The following is a 19191-nucleotide window of genomic DNA, read 5'->3' on the forward strand; positions in this document are numbered from 1 at the left end:
ACTCCCAGGATCCCGCTGCATTGAGGCGTGGCAGGTTGGAACACCGCCGCTCACTTTAGGACAATGGCAACAGAAACCCCTTCTTGAGTGGCTAAAGAAGGCAGAATATGAAGGGTGACCAACATGGTCAAAGGTCTGGGAACTACAAATCCCTCCGAGGAGCAGCATAAGGACGCAAGAGCCAGGTTTAAATATGGAGCGACTTTGATCGTGCCTCCCTTTATGGCAGAATGGGGTGAGACTAGATGGCCCTTGGGGGTCCCCTCCAGCTCTAGGATCCTAGGATTATGTCGATTCGTTTGCTAATCCCACTTAATAAATTGTTATTGATTAACATTCAGTTGTTATTGATTCTATGAGACTATGAACTGCATACCCTTGTCAGAGACACTATTTGTTCGGAAACCATTATTTCTATCGCGATGATTATTTCCCTAACACTCTGGTAGCTCGCTGGCTAAAATAACACTGTTGCTTTCGAAGTCGTGGCCGGACAGAGGACAGAGAGAAGAGAGTAGCCAGGCCTCACAGGGGTGTTACGCAAGGTCCTCCTTGCAGCAGAAATCCTTCCATTTCAGAGTTGCTTATATACTGTTTCTGTTCTGCGGTGAAGACGGCTCCTCTCCGTTCTGCACCCAGGAAAAGGAAAGTGGAGACGGCCCGAGGTCCTTTACCCCTCCTTCCCTCCCTCCCTGGCGCTCAAATGCCACCTCAGTTTTGGCATCTCTGTCCGAGAAGGCTTTGCCCAAAGACGTCCTGCGGGAAAAGGTGTCTCAGAGGCTCGGTCCGGCGGCCGTTTTGGGCCCTGTTCCGTTTGTGGGCAGCCGAGGGAGGGGAGCCAACGGGAGACGCGGCTCACACAGTGGCCCCCAGCATGGTTTCCGTCTCGGTCAAGATCTCGTTCTGGTTCGAGTCGAGTCCGAAGAACTTGACCTTGAGCCCGCCGACCGGGTGCACCACCGGCACCAGCGTGATGCGAGGGAAGGTCCGGGTGGCCAGCTCGAAGCGGCTCATGCTGGCCAGCTCGATGGCCAGGGCCTTGAGGAAGAGCTTGGCCAAGTGCTTGCCCAGGCAGGTCCTGACCCCTCCACCAAAGGGGAGATAGTGGAAGCGCCCGTCCCGGTCCTCGCAGCGCTCCTTCCCAAAGCGGTCCGGGTCAAAGGCATCCACGTCCTTGAAGACCGGGGCCGTGTCGTGCGTGTCGCGGATGCTGTACATGACGCTCCAGCCCTTGGGGATCTGGAAGCCCTGCAAGGAGAGAGAAGGAAAAGAGAAAAGGTCAAAGGCTGCCGTTCCAGAAGGGGTACAGTAAGGCTGTGCAAGCCAAAAAATGTTTCAAAACCCATTATTGGGAGTGCCGGTGTTTCGTCTCTAAAGTGTTTCCAAAGTATCGTTGGTGGGAGGTCGCAGTGGCGCAATGGGTTACACCCTTGTGCTGCTGAACTGCAAGGTGCCATGAAACAGAGTGAGCTCCTACTGTTAGCTCCAGCTCCTGCTAACCTAGCAGTTTGAAAACATGCAAATATGAGTAGATCAATAAGTACCGCCTCAGCGAGAAGGCAAAAGGACACTCCACGCAGCCGGCCACACAACTAGGAGGAGTCTACAGACAATGCAGGCTCCTTAGCTAGGAAAGGGAGATGAGCACCTCCCCCAGAGCCGACGAAGAGCACCACCTCCAGAGCCAGAAATGAAAGGAGAAGCCTTTGCCTTTGTCTGTGTATATGTGTCTCATTGTATTTCATTATAACAAGGCATTGAATGATTGCCTGTGTCTGTTTATATGCCGTAATCCACTCTGATTCCACTTGGGGAGAAGGGCGGAATATAAATAAAGTGTTGTTGTTGTTGTTGTCATTGTTACGACTGTAACAATCCGTTCTTCTCTTTGCAGATCCAACCATTCATTGGAACTCTGTGACGGCTGCGACGGAGGGACACATCTCTCCCCTCTCCTGTTGGGGCTTCCTGATGCTGAGCAGAATTGTGGGAAATGTAGTTCAGGGCAGGGCTTTTTGCATTTTCTGCTATAGGGCTTCTTGCCTTCCCAAACTACATTTCCCAGAGTTCTGTGCTCTCTCAGTCTCTTTCCCAGCGAACTCTGCTTCCTCCCTGTTGCTTCCCTCTCCTCATGGCAAGGTGCCATTCACTTAAAGAGGAAAGGCAGCCTTTTTGGCTTTGCTTTGCTTCCTTGCACTGAACATGAAACTGAGCTTGGGAGGCTTCCGAGGTTTACAAAATGCAAATGAAAAAGATATTGGGTAAATTTTAATCTTAAGTTTTTTTGTGCAGGCCATGCTCACATGTCGGATATTGCCTCGTAAGTACAAATTTAACAAATCTGATCCGATTTACGAGGACTAACGATAATTTTACATAGTCTTAGTGTAGGAAATGTAGTTTAGGGAAGCTGAGGACCTCTCTCACTGAGAATTCCAAAGGCTCCACCCTGAACTACGTTTCCCACAATTCTACCCAGGCATGGGCCAACTTGGGCCCTCCAGGTGTTTTGGACTTCAACTCCCACAATTCCTAACAGTCATCTGCCAATCTATAGAGTTCTGGGAAATGTAGTTTAGGGAAGCTGAGAACCTCTCTCACTGAGAATTCCAAAGGCTCCACCCTGAACTACGTTTCTCACAATTCCGCCCAGGCATGGGCCAACTTGGACCCTCCAGGTGTTTTGGACTTCAACTCCCACAATTCCTAACAGTCGTCTGCCAATCTGTAGAGTTCTGGGAAATGTAGTTTAGGGAGGCTGAGGACCTCTCTCACTGAGAATTCCAAAGGCTCCACCCTGAACTATGTTTCTCACAATTCTGCCCAGACATGGGCCAACTTGGACTACACAGAGAAGCCACTGAAATCCACAAGAAGCATGTGGATAATTTCAACAGAAAGGAAGAGACCATGAAAATGAACAAAATCTGGCTACCAGTATTAAAAAACTCTAAAATTACAACAGCACAACAACAGAGAGGAAACAAACAAGGACATCTAATCACCTCTCAACAAAGTTTGCTCTAGGCACTATCAGGTCATTATATGCTAATCAAGGTGGTCAGTTGAAACATTCCCACCTAGCTCCAACAGACAAGAGTCCTTTGTCCCACCCTGGTCATTCCACAGATAGATAAACCCAATTTTCCTAGTTCCAACAGGCCTCACTATGTCTGAGGATGCTTGTCATAAATGCAGGCGAAACATCAGAAGAGAATGCCTCTAGACCATGGCTATATAGCCCAAAAAAACCTACAACAACCCAGTGATTCTGGCCATGAAAGCCTTCGACAATACAATGGAACAATGGCTTCAAACTACAGGAAAAGAAGGAGATTCCACCTTCAACATGAGGAAGAACGTTCTAACTGTGTGTGAGAGAGGGCTGTTCAGCAGTGGAACTCTCTGCTCCAGAGTATGGTGGAGGCTCCTTCTTTGGAGGCTTTTAAGCAGAGGCTGGCTGGCCATCTATCAGGGGTGCTTTGAATGCGATTTTCCTGCTTCTTGGCAGAATGGGGTTGGACTGGATGGCCCACGAGGTCTCTTCCAACTCTAGAATGCTATTATTCTTTCGGGAGTGCTTTCCCTATATCAGTGGTTCTCAACCTGGGGTCGAGACCCTGGGGGGGTCGTGAGAGGGTGTCAGGGGGTCGCCAAAGACCATCAGAAAACACAGTATTTTCTGTTGGTCATGGGGTTCTGTGTATGAAGTTTAGCCCAGTTCTCTCATTGTTGAAGTTCGAAAACTCTTTGATTGTAGCTGAACTATAAATCTGAGCAACTACAACTCCCAAATGTCAAAGTCTGTTATCTCTAACCTCCTCCAGTATTCACATTTGGGCATTTTGAGTATGCCTGCCAAGTTTGGTCCAGATCCATCATTGTTTAAGTCCACAGTGCTCTCTGGATGGAGGTGAACTACAACTCCAAAACTCAAGGTCAATGCCTATCAAACCCTTCCAGTATTTACTGTTGGTCATAGGAGTTCTGTGTGCCAAGACTGGTTCAATTCAGTCATTGGTGTAGTTCAGAATGCTCTTTGATTGTATGTGGACTATAAATCTCAGCAACTACAACTCCCAAATGACAGCACCAATCTCCCCTTCAACCCAACTAGAATTCAAATTTGGGCGTATCAGGCATTTGTGCCGAATTTGGTCCAGTGAATGAAACGAAATGCAAAGATACAGAATGGGTGACGCCTGGCTCGAGAGCAGTACGTGTGAAAAAGATCTTGGAGTCCTCGTGGACAACAAGTTAAACATGAGCCAGGAATGTGATGTGGCGGCAAAAAAAGCCAATGGGATTTTGGCCTGCATCAAGAGGAGCCTAGTGTCTAGATCTAGGGAAGTCATGCTCCCCATGCTCTATTCTGCTTTGGTTAGACCACATCTGGAATATTGTGTCCAATTCTGGGCGCCACAATTCAAGAGAGATATTGACAAGCTGGAATGTGTCCAGAGGAGGGCGACTAAAATGATCAAGGGTCTGGAGAACAAGCCCTATGAGGAGCGGCTTAGGGAACTGGGCATGTTTAGCCTGAAGAAGAGAAGGCTGAGAGGAGACATGATAGCCATGTATAAATATGTGAGAGGAAGCCACAGGGAGGAGGGAGCAAGCTTGTTTTCTGCTTCCTTGGAGACTAGGACGCAATGGAACAATGGCTCCAAACTACAAGAGAGGAGATTCCATCTGAACATGAGGAAGAACTTCCTGACTGTGAGAGCCGTTCAGCAGTGGAACTCTCTGCCCCGGAGTGTGGTGGAGGCTCCTTCTTTGGAAGCTTTTAAACAGAGGCTGGATGGCCATCTGTCAGGGGTGATTTGAATGCAATATTCCTGCTTCTTGGCAGAATGGGGTTGGACTGGATGGCCCATGAGGTCTCTTCCAACTCTTTGATTCTATGATTCTATGATTCTATGAAAATACATCCTGCATATCAGATACTTACATGACAATTCATATCAGCAGCAAAATTAGAGTTGTGAAGTAGCAACAAAAATAATGTGATGGTTGGGGGTCACAACAACATGAGAGAACTGTATTAAGGGGCCGCAGCATTAGGGCAGTTGAGAACCACTGCCCTCCATCTTCCTGCCTGGCAGAATGAGGCTGGACTGGATGGCCCCTGGGGTCTCCTCCAACTCTTTGAGTTGACATTGAGAAGCCCCTCTCTCCACGCCCAAAGCGAAGGGTGGCAGTGAAACATCTGCAATGTGGTCCTAATTAGGAAATAAGGGATCGAGATGGCAAAGTTGGGTTGATAGAAAGGGAGGAGGAGTGCAATACGCACACAGCGAGCACATCTGTGCATGCCACGCAGGCCTTGCCAGGACCCCAGCCAAATACGGAGCCCTCTTTTGCCAGCCTTGGCTCCAGCCGAAAGCGAAACTCCAAATGCCGTAGACATGAAGAAAAATAAAGTGTCAGGTTAAGAACTGGCTCCTCGATGCTTCCAAAGGCCAAAGCTTCCCGGCAGGGCAGACGGATCAGCTGCCGCTCGGGTGTCGTTTTACCGAACGAGAGCGGGTGCCAGTTTCAAGCGTGCCCGGCGACGCGGCAAGAAGGCTGCCGCGGATCCCAAACACTCAGGTTTTGTGGGTTTTCCAATATGTGTGGCAATGCCGCTTTGGATCAGGACAGAGTCTAGAGCCGAACTCTGTTCTGTGATCCAGCCTTCCGCGTAAACATCGGAGGAGCAGGTTGGGCCGGCATGTGAGTCACGGCTGCGGCAAATGACATATTGGGGCCAACCAAGAGTCATGGGGATGGAGGAAGAACATGAGGAAGAACTTCCTGACTGTGAGAGCCGTTCAGCAGTGGAACTCTCTGCCCCGGAGTGTGGTGGAGGCTCCTTCTTTGGAAGCTTTTAAGCAGAGGCTGGATGGCCATCTGTCAGGGGTGATTTGAATGCAATATTCCTGCTTCTTGGCAGAATGGGGTTGGACTGGATGGCCCATGAGGTCTCTTCCAACTCTTGGATTCTAGGATTCTAGGATTCTATAACTTCCTGACTGTGAGAGCCGTTCAGCAGTGGAACCCTCTGCCCCGGAGTGTGGTGGAGGCTCCTTCTTTGGAAGCTTTGAAACAGGGGCTGGATGGCCATCTGTCAGGGGTGATTTGAATGCAATATTCCTGCTTCTTGGCAGAATGGGGTTGGACTGGATGGCCCATGAGGTCTCTTCCAACTCTTTGATTCTATGATTCTAAGATTCTATGATAATGTTGTCTGTGCACTTTCAGCAGAAGTACAACATATGTTCTAGAACTCCAATATGCTGATGATAACGTCATCTGTGCACTTTCAGCAGAAGAAGTACAACATCTGTTCTAGAACTCCAATATGCTGATGATAATGCAGTCTGTGCTCATGCAGCAAAAGAACTACAAGTCATAGAGTCATACAATCATAGAATGGAAGGGACCTCGGGGGCCATCCAGTCCAACCCCATTCTGCCAAGAAGCAGGAAAATTGCATTCAAACCACCCCCGACAGATGGCCATCCAGCCTCTGTTTAAAAGTTTCCAAAGAAGGAGCCTCCACCACACTCCAGGGCAGAGAGTTCCACTGCTGAACAGCTCTCAGAGTCAGGAAGTTCTTCCTCATGTTCAGATGGAATCTCCTCTCTTGTAGTTTGAAGCCATTGTTCCATTGCGTCCATCCATGGGGATGGAGACCTTTCGCCAAAGAGATGACCGAGTCAGCAAAGTGCTTGGTTGCATTCTTGCACGCAAGTCATTCATCTTTCCTGAATGAGGATCAAGAGCAGTGTTTCTCAACCTTCCTAATGCCGCGACCCCTTAATACAGTTCCTCATGTCTGGAATATTGTGTCCAATTCTGGGCACCAAAATTCAAGAGAGATATTGACAAGCTGGAATGTGTTCAGAGGAGAGCGACTAAAGTGATAAAAGGTCTGGAGAACAAGCCCTATGAGGAGCGGCTTAAGGAGCTGGGCATGTTTAGCCTGAAGAAGAGAAGGCTGAGAGGGGATATGATAGCCATGTATAAATATGTGAGAGGAAGCCACAGAGAGGAGGAGGGAGCAGATCAAGGGTCTGGAGAACAAGCCCTATGAGGAGCGGCTTAAGGAGCTGGGCATGTTTAGCCTGAAGAAGAGAAGGCTGAGAGGAGAAATGATAGCCATGTATAAATATGTGAGAGGAAGCCACAGGGAGGAGGAGGGAGCAAGCTTCCTTTCTGCTTCCCTGGAGACTAGGATGCAAGGGAGCAATGGCTTCAAACTACAAGAAAGAAAATTCCATCTGAACATGAGGAAGAACTTCCTGACTGTGAGAGCCGTTCACCAGTGGAACTCTCTGCCCCGGAGTGTGGTGGAGGCTCCTTCTTTGGAAGCTTTTAAACAGAGGCTGGGTGGCCATCTGTCAGGGGTGATTTGAATGCAATATCCCTGCTTCTTGGCAGAATGGGGTTGGACTAGATGGCCCATGAGGTCTCTTCCAACTCTTTGATTCTATGATTCTATGATAACGTTGTCTGTGCACTTTCAGCAGAAGAAGTACAACATCTGTTCTAGAACTCCAATACGCTGATGATAACGTCGTCTGTGCACTTTCAGCAGAAGAAGTACAACATCTGTTCTAGAACTCCAATATGCTGGTGATAATGCAGTCTGTGCTCATGCAGCAAAAGAACTACTAGTCATAGATTCATACTATCATAGAATGGAAGGGACCTCGGGGGCCATCCAGTCCAACCCCATTCTGCCAAGAAGCAGGAATATTGCATTCAAATCACCCCTGACAAATGGCCACCCAGCCTCTGTTTAAAAGCTTCCAAAGAAGGAGCCTCCACCACACACTGGGGCAGAGAGTTCCACGGCTGAATGGCTCTCACAGTCAGGAAGTTCTTCCTCGTGTTCAGGTGGAATCTCTTCTCTTGTAGTTTGAATCCATTGTTCCATTGTGTCCTAGTCTCCAGGGAAGCAGAAAACAAGCTTGCTCCCTCCTCCCTGTGGCTTCCTCTCATGTATTTATCCATGGCTATCATATCTCCTCTCAGCCTTCTCTTCTTCAGGCTAAACATGCCCAGCTCTTTAAGCTGCTCCTCATAGGACTTGTTCTCCAGACCCTTGATCTGCTCCCTCCTCCTTGTGGCTTCCTCTTGCGTATTTATACATGGCTATCATATCTCCTCTCAGCCTTCTCTTCTTCAGGCTAAACATGCCCAGCTCCTTAAGCCGCTCCTCATAGGGCTTGTTCTCCAGACCCTTGATGATTTCAGTCGCCCTCCTCTGGACACATTCCAGCTTGTCAATCTCTCTCTTCAATTGTGGTGCCCAGAATTGGACACAATATTCCAGGTGTGGTCTAACCAAAGCAGAATAGAGCATGGGGAGCATGACTTCCCTAGATCTAGACACTATGCTCCTATTGATGCAGGCCAAAATCCCATTGGCTTTTTTTGCCGCCACATCACATTGTTGGCTCATGTTTAACTTGTTGTCCAGAATAGGTGGCAACGGCATCTCCGAGCCATGTTTGTGTGTGGCAATGTGGCAAACCACACTTGGGGTACAAAAAGGGGACATCTCTAGGCAGATAAATAAAGAGCGGGGGACCGGCCTTTGCAATTGGCATGTGAGTTACAGCTTCTGGAATGTGTCCAGAGGAGGGCGACTCAAATGATCAAGGGTCTGGAGAACAAGCCCTATGAGGAGCGGCTTAGGGAACTGGGCATGTTTAGCCTGAAGAAGAGAAGGCTGAAAGGAGATATGATAGCCATGTATAAATATGTGAGAGGAAGCCACAGGGAGGAGGGAGCAAGCTTGTTTTCTGCTTCCCTGGAGACTAGGACGCAATGGAACAATGACTTCAAACGACAAGAGACGAGATTCTACCTGAACATGAGGAAGAACTTCCTGACTGTGAGAGCCGTTCAGCAGTGGAACTCTCTGCCCGGAGTGTGGTGGAGGCTCCTTCTTTGGAAGCTTTGAAACAGAGGCTGGATGGCCATCTGTCAGGGGTGATTTGGATGCAATATTCCTGCTTCTTGGCAGAATGGGGTTGGACTGTATGGCCCATGAGGTCTCTTCCAACTCTTTGATTCTATGATTCTGCACATGAGGGGCCAAAATGCTGCAAAACAAAAAGGCAAAGGGGATGAGGACCTTATGCCATACAGATGACTCAATGAGTAAGTCTTTGGTTACTCAGTCGTTCATCTTTCCTGAACGTGGATCAAGAGGATGGGCGGCAACGGCATCTCCAAGGCATGATGTTTGTGCCTGGCAATGTGGCGAATCATGTTTGGGGTACAAAAAGGGGGACACCTCTAGGCAGAGAAATAAAGAGCGAGGGTCCAGCCTTTGCAATTGGCATGTGAGTCACAGCTTCTGCAAATGAGGGGCCAAAATGCTGTGACATGAAAAGGCAACGGGGATGGGGAGCTTATACCATACAGATGCCTGAATGAGTAAGTCTTTGGTTACGTTCGATTACTCAGTCGTTCGTTCATCTTTCCTGAACGTGGATCAAGAGGATGGGCGGCAACGGCATGCTCTTCAAGAGTGGCAATGGACTGGAGGTGCAAGGAGGGGACAGAAAGCGCAAGAGAGAGCTTGGCCTTCGCATTCGAAATGTGAGTCACGGCTTTGGCGCATGAGAAGCCAACATGTTGCAGAACGAAAGGGCAACAGGATGGAGACTTGACGCCATGAGGATGACCGAGCGAGAAAGTCTTTCGTTGCGTTCTCTCACTCAGTCGTTCATCTTTCCTGAACGAGGATCAAGAGTTTGGGCGGCAACAGCCCGGTTCTCATGCGCGGCAAAGCGGTGAACCACGGTTTGGGTGCAAAGAGGGGGTGTTCCAAGAAAGAGAAAGAGATCGGCCTTTGCGGCAGAGCATCTCTCACTCGCTGATCCTGTTCAAAAGGATATGAGCCCACGGCACAAGGATGGAGCCAAGCTGCGCCGCCCGATCCTACTCCATGAGCCGAATCTTCCATCTGCTCATCGTGAGTAATCCCCTCGTCGTCCAGACATCTGGACCGAACCTTCCCGCCTCTCATCCTTCCTCAGATTTCCTGCCTGCAACCATTTGTTACGGGTTGTCAACAAGACCCGCACCCCGAAATGTTGACATGGAGAACGGCTCTTCCCAACACTCCTTAGAATCATAGAATCAAAGAGTTGGAAGAGACCTCATGGGCCATCCAGTCCAACCCCATTCTGCCAAGAAGCAGGAATATTGCATTCAAATCACCCCTGACAGATGGCCATCCAGCCTCTGCTTAAATGCTTCCAAAGAAGGAGCCTCCACCACACTCCGGGGCAGAGAGTTCCACTGCTGAACAGCTCTCACAGTCAGGAAGTTCTTCCTCATGTTCAGATGGAATCTCCTCTCTTGTAGTTGGAAGCCATTCTTCCATTGCGTCCTAGTCTCCAGGGAAGCAGAAAACAAGCTTGCTCCCTCCTCCTCCCTGTGGCTTCCTCTCACATATTTATACATGGCTATCCTATCTCCTCTCAGCCTTCTCTTCTTCAGGCTAAACATGACCAGTTCCCTAAGCCGTTCCTCATAGGGCTTGTTCTCCAGACCCTTGATCTGCTCCCTCCTCCCTGTGGCTTCCTCTCACATATTTATACATGGCTATCCTATCTCCTCTCAGCCTTCTCTTCTTCAGGCTAAACATGACCAGTTCCCTAAGCCGTTCCTCATAGGGCTTGTTCTCCAGACCATTTTAGGGATTCTTCTCCCGAAATGTTGACATGGAGAACGGCTCTTCCCAACACTCCTTCTTTTAGGGATTCCTCTGGGCCGGAGATGCCATATAAGAAATGGAGAATTTCATAGAATCCTAGAATCAAAGAGTTGGAAGAGACCTCATGGGCCATCCAGTCCAACCCCCTGCCAAGAAGCAGGAATATTGCATTCAAATCACCCCCAAAAGATGGCCATCCAGCCTCTGCTTAAAAGCCTCCAAATTTGGCACTCTTGTGCTTGGTATCTTTAAAGGCCAAAGTCAGGAATGTCTGAGGATGTGGTGTTTCCAATTTCAACATGTGGTTGCAAGAGTGAAGGAAATGGATAAGAAGAAAAGCAAGGCTGGGTTTGGAAGAGAGTTCTGCAAGGCAAAGGAAGGAGTCTTCCTTCAGCCACGGAAGCCTATTCGGAGATGTTGAGTAAGTCACACACTCTCAGCCCCAGAAAAACTTGGGATAGGTTCGTTGTCCGGACGCCATAAGTCAAAAATGACTTGAAGGCACATAATTGAACTCCAACTCTCCATAGAAGTCAAGAGGACTAAACTGAAATGGTCGTGCTTTGGACGCATCATGAGAAGACATGATCTAGAATCATAGAATCCTAGAGTTGGAAGAGACCTCATGGGCCACTTCAACTCTCCATAGAAGTCAAGAGGACTAAACTGAAATGGTCATGCTTTGGACGCATCATGAGAAGACATGATCTAGAATCATAGAATCCTAGAGTTGGAAGAGACCTCATGGGCCACTTCAACTCTCCATAGAAGTCAAGAGGACTAAACTGAAATGGTCGTGCTTTGGATGCATCATGAGAAGACATGATCTAGAATCGTAGAGTCATAGAGTTGGAAGAGACCTCATGGGCCACTTCAACTCTCCATAGAAGTCAAGAGGACTAAACTGAAATGGTCATGCTTTGGATGCATCATGAGAAGACATGATCTAGAATCATAGAGTCATAGAGTTGGAAGAGACCTCATGGGCCACTTCAACTCTCCATAGAAGTCAAGAGGACTAAACTGAAATGGTCGTGCTTTGGATGCATCAAGAGAAGACATGATCTAGAATCGTAGAGTCATAGAGTTGGAAGAGACCTCATGGGCCACTTCAACTCTCCATAGAAGTCAAGAGGACTAAACTGAAATGGTCATGCTTTGGATGCATCATGAGAAGACATGATCTAGAATCATAGAGTCATAGAGTTGGAAGAGACCTCATGGGCCACTTCAACTCTCCATAGAAGTCAAGAGGACTAAACTGAAATGGTCGTGCTTTGGATGCATCAAGAGAAGACATGATCTAGAATCGTAGAGTCATAGAGTTGGAAGAGACCTCATGGGCCACTTCAACTCTCCATAGAAGTCAAGAGGACTAAACTGAAATGGTCATGCTTTGGATGCATCATGAGAAGACATGATCTAGAATCATAGAGTCATAGAGTTGGAAGAGACCTCATGGGCCACTTCAACTCTCCATAGAAGTCAAGAGGACTAAACTGAAATGGTCGTGCTTTGGACACATCATGAGAAGACACGACCCAGAATCATAGAGTCATAGAGTTGGAAGAGACCTCATGGGCCACTTCAACTCTCCATAGAAGTCAAGAGGACTAAACTGAAATGGTCATGCTTTGGACACATCACGAGAAGACATGATCTAGAATCATAGAATCCTAGAGTTGGAAGAGACCTCATGGGCCACTTCAACTCTCCATAGAAGTCAAGAGGACTAAACTGAAATGGTCGTGCTTTGGACGCATCACGAGAAGACATGATCTAGAATCATAGAGTCATAGAGTTGGAAGAGACCTCATGGGCCACTTCAACTCTCCATAGAAGTCAAGAGGACTAAACTGAAATGGTCATGCTTTGGATGCATCATGAGAAGACATGATCTAGAATCATAGAGTCATAGAGTTGGAAGAGACCTCATGGGCCACTTCAACTCTCCATAGAAGTCAAGAGGACTAAACTGAAATGGTCATGCTTTGGACGCATCATGAGAAGACATGATCTAGAATCATAGAGTCATAGAGTTGGAGGAGACTTCATGGGCCATCCAGTCCAACCTCCATCCAAGAAGCAGGAAAATTGCATTCAAAGCACCCCCGACAGATGGCCATCCAGACTCTGTTTAAAAGCTTCCAAAGAAGGAGCCTCTACCACACTCCAGTGCAGAGAGTTCCACTGCTGAACAGCTCTCACAGTCAGGATGTGCTTCCTAACGTTCAGATGGAATCTCCTTTCTTGTAGTTTGAATACCTAAATACAAGAATACTTGAAAAGGTGGAAGGCAGCGGGAAAAGAGAATGAAGACTCCATTCCAGATAAATGGATGCAACTAACCATGGCTTCCCTGACTTTGGAAGACCTGAGCTGGGTTGTGGATGATAGGGTGACTTGAAGGGCTCTCGTTCATAGGGTCACCATAAGTCAAAGACTTAGTTCAAGTTAACAACAATAACAAACGTTATGGTTTAGTGGTAACAAGGAGCTCCACCAAACCCTAGGTTCTCGTTCATAGGGTCACCATAAGTCAAATACTTGATGCAAGTTAACAGCAACAAACATTATGGTTTAGTGGTAACAAGGAACTCCACCAAACCCGACTTTGGCATCTGCTTGGGGTTTTGGAGGGCATGCCAGTGGAGCAGGTCAGGCTCTACTAAGCAGGTGAGGCTCTAGGACACAATGCAGCCAAGGATTCAAATGCCAGAAGAGATTCAATCTAAAGCTTAGGAAGAACTTCTTCATGGTAGGACTTGCTCTATAGTGGAATGGACTGCCTCTGAGGATGGTGGACTCTCCTTCTTTGTAGGTCTTGGATAGGCTTCCTCCAGCTGTGCTTCAGTTGTGGATTTCTGCCCTGATGGCACTGGGCTGCATGGACGTTAGGATCCCTATGATTTTATGATGAGAGTGTGCAATTGTATGGATGTTGTTGGTCTAGAACTTCCAGTTTTCCCCATCTGTGCTGGGTAGGAATGATGGAAGTTGCAGTCCATTCCCATCTGGGGGACCACATGGTTTCCATCCCTGTTCCACAATAAGTCACAGAAACACATGAATGTCAACACATATGCAATGCATGTGCTCTGGCATTGAGTTCTGAGTTTCCCCCCATGTGCTGGAACCAAATCAGAGCACATTCTAGACCCCTTTCCTCAAGTGAAAAATGTGTGGAGGAGGCAGAAGGTGGGGATTTTTACTCACGTCCAGCTCAAAGGTCTGCAGGACGGTCCGGTACCCGCCGGAGATCGGGGTGAAGAGGCGCAGGACCTCCTTGATGACACAGTCCAGGTAATGGAGGCTGTTGATGGTGTCCAGTTGGAGAGAGCCCTCACAGAGGCAGCCGTTGTGAAGAATGCCCTTGCTCCTCAGCTCTTCTCGGAGCTTCTCTAGGACAGCTGGGTGCTTCAGGAGCTGCATGATCAGGGATGTGCTGGCGCTGGCTGTGGTCGCGTAGGCAGCAAAGATCAGCTCAAGGGTACCATCCTAAAAGGAAAGGAGGACCACAGGTTACGACAGTGAGGGCTACCATGGAAACACCCTGTCCAGGAACATGGATCTAAACCTGCTTTCCCTTCCAAAGCATAGATTTCAGGAACTTCATAGAATCATATAATCAAAGAGTTGGAAGAGACCTCATGGGTCATCCAGTCCAACCCCATTCTGCCAAGAAGCAGGAATATTGCATTCAAAGCACCCCTGACAGATGGCCATCCAGCCTCTGTTTAAAAGCTTCCAAAGAAGGAGCCTCCACCACACTCCGGGGCAGAGAGTTCCACTGCTGAACGGCTCTCACAGTCAGGAAGTTCTTCCTCGTGTTCAGATGGAATCTCCTCTCTTGTAGTTTGAAGCCATTGTTCCGCGTCCTAGTCTCCAAGGAAGCAGAAAGGAAGCTTGCTCCCTCCTCCTCCCTGTGGCTTCCTCTCACATATTTATACATGGCTATCATATCTCTTCTCAGCCTTCTCTTCTTCAGGCCAAACATGCCCAGCTCCTTAAGCCGCTCCTCATAGGGCTTGTTCTCCAGACCCTTGATCATTTGAGTCGCCCTCCTCTGGACACATTCCAGCTTAGAGTCAATATCTCTCTTGAATTGTGGTGCCCAGAATTGGACACAATATTCCAGATGTGGTCTAACCAGAGCAGAATAGAGGGGTAGCATTACTTCCCTAGATCTAGACACTATGCTCCTATTGATGCAGGCCAAAATCCCATTGGCTTTTTTGCCATCACATCACATTGTTGGCTCATGTTTAACTTGTTGTCCACGAGGACTTCCTTTACTTGGATCATATTCCTTCAGCTTCCCTCCAAATAATCATAACATTCCATATGGGGCTGGACTGAATGACGCTTGTGATTTTCTCCAACTCTACAATTCTAATTTGCCAATTCATGTTGGACTGAATGGCTGAAATGCCATGGTCAGACCCAATCAATGATTTAACCCATGGGTTGACTCAACAATGGATTCAATGGGTCTACTCTAGTTCAGCTCAATCGAAAGGATTCATGGGAATTGTAGTTAGTGAGGTACCAGCACTCTTTGGCAGAGAAGGCTGAAGGTCTCGCAAAGTTACATCTTCTAGGATTCCATAGCATTGAGCCATGGCAATTCAAGAGGCTGGATGGCCATCTGTCAGGGGTGATTTGAATGCAATATTCCTGCTTCTTGGCAATGGGTTGGACTGGATGGCCCATGAGGTCTCTTCCAACTCTTTGATTCTATGATTCTAAGTGGTGTGAACCAGCATTCATTCCACAATGAAAGCGCCATCGATTGGGTTTTCAAGGGTCTGGAGAACAAGCCCTATGAGGAGCGGCTTAGGGAACTGGACATGTTTAGCCTGAAGAAGAGAAGGCTGAGAGGAGATATGATAGCCATGTACAAATATGTGAGAGGAAGCCACAGGGAGGAGGGAGCAAGCTTGTTTTCTGCTTCCTTGGAGACTAGGACGCAAGGGAACAATGGCTTCAAACTACATGAGAGGAGATTCCATCTGAACACAAGGAAGAACTTCCTGACTGTGAGAGCCGTTCAGCAGTGGAACTCTCTGCCCTGGAGTGTGGTGGAGGCTCCTTCTTTGGAAGCTTTTAAGCAGAGGCTGGATGGCCATTTGTCAGGGGTGATTTGAATGTAATATTCCTGCTTCTTGGCAGAAAGGGGTTGGACTGGATGGCCCATGAGATCTCTTCCAACTCTTTGATTCTATGATTCTATGATTCTTTGCATGCAATAATTAGTCTAGTGCCCCTAGTGGTACTGAACAGAACTTCAGGCCTCCTCTGCTGAGCCAGTTCTCCCGTACCTTCAGTTCCTGCATTGTTAATTCCTTGCCGTGTTCTTTGCCACTCTCGATAAGCATATCCAGGGCATCCGAGTAGTCCTTGCCCTGCGTGTTTTGCAGTTTTTCACGGATAGCTTTCTCCAGGCCCTTCTGCAACGCCTCTCGAGCACGGATGCCCTGCAAAAGAGAGAAAAGGGAATATATAGATATATTAGTTCAAAAAGATGGAACAGCTTTCTGCAAAGCAGCAATGCCCAAAATTGCAAAGTCAACAGAACAGCTCTCCTTCTCTATCAGATGTTTCTTTCTGGTAGGACGATCCCTGGCTGATGCACCTCAAATATAGAAAGAGCAAAACACATTGTCAGTGGCTCTGAATGAGAGCCACCCAGCAGTTGTGGACCCATGGGTTTGCATTGTATTGTGTTGTATTGTATTGCATTGGGTAAGCCCAAAAAGAACCTTGGTCCCTCTACTATTTGTTGAAGCTCAGCCAGCTGAAGGTGACCTTCTGGCAAGGAAACCAGTCCTATGTGGTCTAGGCAAAACTACGGTGAGGTGGATCTGGAATTGGTTAAATGGACGAAACCAGAGGGTGATTCTCCCCAAGGCTTCCTCCTCTTCATCCTGGAAAGAAGTGACGAGTAGAGTGCCATCAGGAGGGTTCCGTCCTAGCCTGGTCCTGTTCAGGATCTTTATTAATGACTTAGATGAAGGGTTTGAAGGCAGGATCATCAAGTTTGCAGATGACACCAAATTGGGAAGGAGAGCCAAGACTCCAGAGGACAGGAGCAGAAGTCAAAACGATCTTGACGGATTAGAGAGATGATGGGCCAAAACTAACAAAATGAAGTTCATCAGTGACAAATGCAAGATACTCCACTTAGGCAGAAAAAACAAAATGCAAAGCGACAGAATGGGGGACGATGAGGCCTGGCTCGAGAGCAGTACGTGTGAAAAAGATCTTGGAGTCCTCATGGACAAGAAGTTAAACATGAGCCAACAATGTGATGTGGCAGCAAAAAAAGCCAATGGGATTTTGGCCTGCATCAAGAGGAGCCTAGTGTCTAGATCCAGGGAAGTCATGCTCCCCATGCTCTATTCCGCCTTGGTTAGACCACACCTGGAATATTGTGTCCAATTCTGGGCACCACAATTCAAGAGAGATATTGACAAGCTGGAATGTGTCCAGGGGAGGGCGACTAAAATGATCAAGGGTCTGGCGAACAAGCCCTATGAGGAGCGGCTTAAGGAGCTGGGCATGTTTAGCCTGAAGAAGAGAAGACTGAGAGGAGACATGATGAGGGCCAGGTATAAATATGTAAGGGGAAGTCCTAGGGAGGAGGGAACGAACTTGTTTTCTGCTTCCATGGAGATTAGGACAAGGAACAATGGCTTCAAACTACAAGAAAGGAGATTCCACCTGAACATGAGGAAGAACTTCCGGACTGTGAGAGCCGTTCAGCAGTGGAACTCTCTGCCCCGGAGTGTGGTGGAGGCTCCTTCTTTGGAAGCTTTTAAACAGAGCTGGATGGCCATCTGTCAGGGGTTGCTTTGAATGCAATATTCCTGTTTCTTGGCAGAATGGGGTTGGACTGGATGGCCCATGAGGTCTCTTTGATTCTGTGATTCTATGATGTGGATGAGGGGTTTGGGGGTGCAGGGCCTGCAAGGCCTGATGCTTCTGGAGATGCTCAGACAGAGGGGATGTTAGAAGTGGATGGTGATTCCTTGGTTGGGAGAATGGAGGGGGATTTGGGGGATTCTCTGTGTGAAAACGAAACTGTTTTGGAAGCTGACAGGCAGGAAGGTAGGTTAGCTAGAGAATCAAGGCTGCTTCTGCGGGGGAAGAATTCCAGGTGCAATCCAGGCTATGGGAAAGTGAGACCGAGAGGGACTACTCAAGGTCGAAGCAATGCTTTCATGCTTTGCTGTCCTTAATTAGACAAATAATGGCTTTTGGTTTTCAGAACGTAGCAGATAGAGCACGGAACTCTTGCCTTGGTTCTCGCTTTAAGCCATATCCTGGTCAAGTTTTGCTTTAAGTCTTGGGGATTTTACCATAAGCTTAAGCTCATGTATTGTTCTTTGATTCTTGGATTGCTCAAGTTGATGCTTTATTCCTTGTCTTTTGGATTATTCAAGCTCATGATTTTTCCCTGCTTCTTGGATTTATGTTCATGCTTTCACCTTTGCATTGGGGATTTATCACTGGTTTTTGGGACTCCTTCTATCTTACCAATTTGGATTCTTTACTCTTTTACTGGGTGTGCTTTTTCAATAAACTGTTTATTCTTACTTTTGGCTTCCTGGTGAGTGCTTGAGCAAGGTGAGCCCTAGCCGAGGTGCAACAGTATTGCCATCTGCATCTGGAAGGGGCTCTTTCGATCTGACTAGGGTCCCATTCCTTTCACACAGCCATATAACCCAGAATATCAAGGCAGATCGTCCACAATATCTGCTTTGAACTGGGTTATCTGAGTCCACACTGCCACATATTCAAGCTCAAAGCAGACAATGTGGGATTTTATTCCGCTGTGTGGAAGAGGGCTAAGCTGGAATGTGTCCAGAGGAGACAAGCTGGAATGTGTCCAGAGGAGGGCGACTAAAATGATCAAGGGTCTGGAGAACAAGCCCTATGAGGAGCGGCTTAGGGAACTGGGCATGTTTAGCCTGAAGAAGAGAAGGCTGAGAGGAGATATGATAGCCATGGATAAATATGTGAGAGGAAGCCACAGGGAGGAGGAGGGAGCAAGCTTGTTTTCTGCTTCCTTGGAGACTAGGACGCGGAACAATGGCTTCAAACTACAAGAGAGGAGATTCCACCTGAACATTAGGAAGAACTTCCTGACTGTGAGAGCCGTTCAGCAGTGGAACTCTCTGCCCCGGAGTGTGGTGGAGGCTCCTTCTTTGGAGGCTTTTAAGCAGAGGCTGGATGGCCATCTGTCGGGGGTGATTTGAATGCAATATTCCTGCTTCTTGGCAGAATGGGGTTGGACTGGATGATGGCCCAGGAGGTCTCTTCCAACTCTTTGATTCTAGGATTCTATGATAAGCAACTCTGATGCATCATTGGCATCTCTATGGCATCACTACTTCTCAACCAGGTTTGGTCCTCAAATCAAGCATCTGCTGCAAGAAATGTTTGAGACCAAGTCCCTGACCCCT

General features: G+C 47.9%; 1 protein-coding gene across 1 annotated transcript in view; it reads right to left on the reverse strand.

Moving 5' to 3' along the window:
- Positions 1 to 607: 607 nt before the first annotated feature.
- CYP26B1 (cytochrome P450 family 26 subfamily B member 1) overlaps positions 608 to 19191 on the reverse strand; it is a 49893-nt gene continuing 31309 nt past the window's right edge. The window contains exons 4-6 of the mRNA XM_060779519.2: positions 16045 to 16200; positions 13940 to 14221; positions 608 to 1248 (exon numbers count right to left, since the gene is read on the reverse strand). Coding sequence (XP_060635502.1) covers positions 856 to 1248; positions 13940 to 14221; positions 16045 to 16200 — 831 coding nt within the window. The 3' untranslated portion in view covers positions 608 to 855. The remainder of the gene's footprint in view (positions 1249 to 13939; positions 14222 to 16044; positions 16201 to 19191) is intronic.

The sequence above is a fragment of the Anolis sagrei genome, chromosome 5 (assembly GCF_037176765.1).
Source record: "Anolis sagrei isolate rAnoSag1 chromosome 5, rAnoSag1.mat, whole genome shotgun sequence".
In the NCBI taxonomy this organism is placed as follows: Eukaryota; Metazoa; Chordata; class Lepidosauria; order Squamata; family Dactyloidae; genus Anolis; species Anolis sagrei.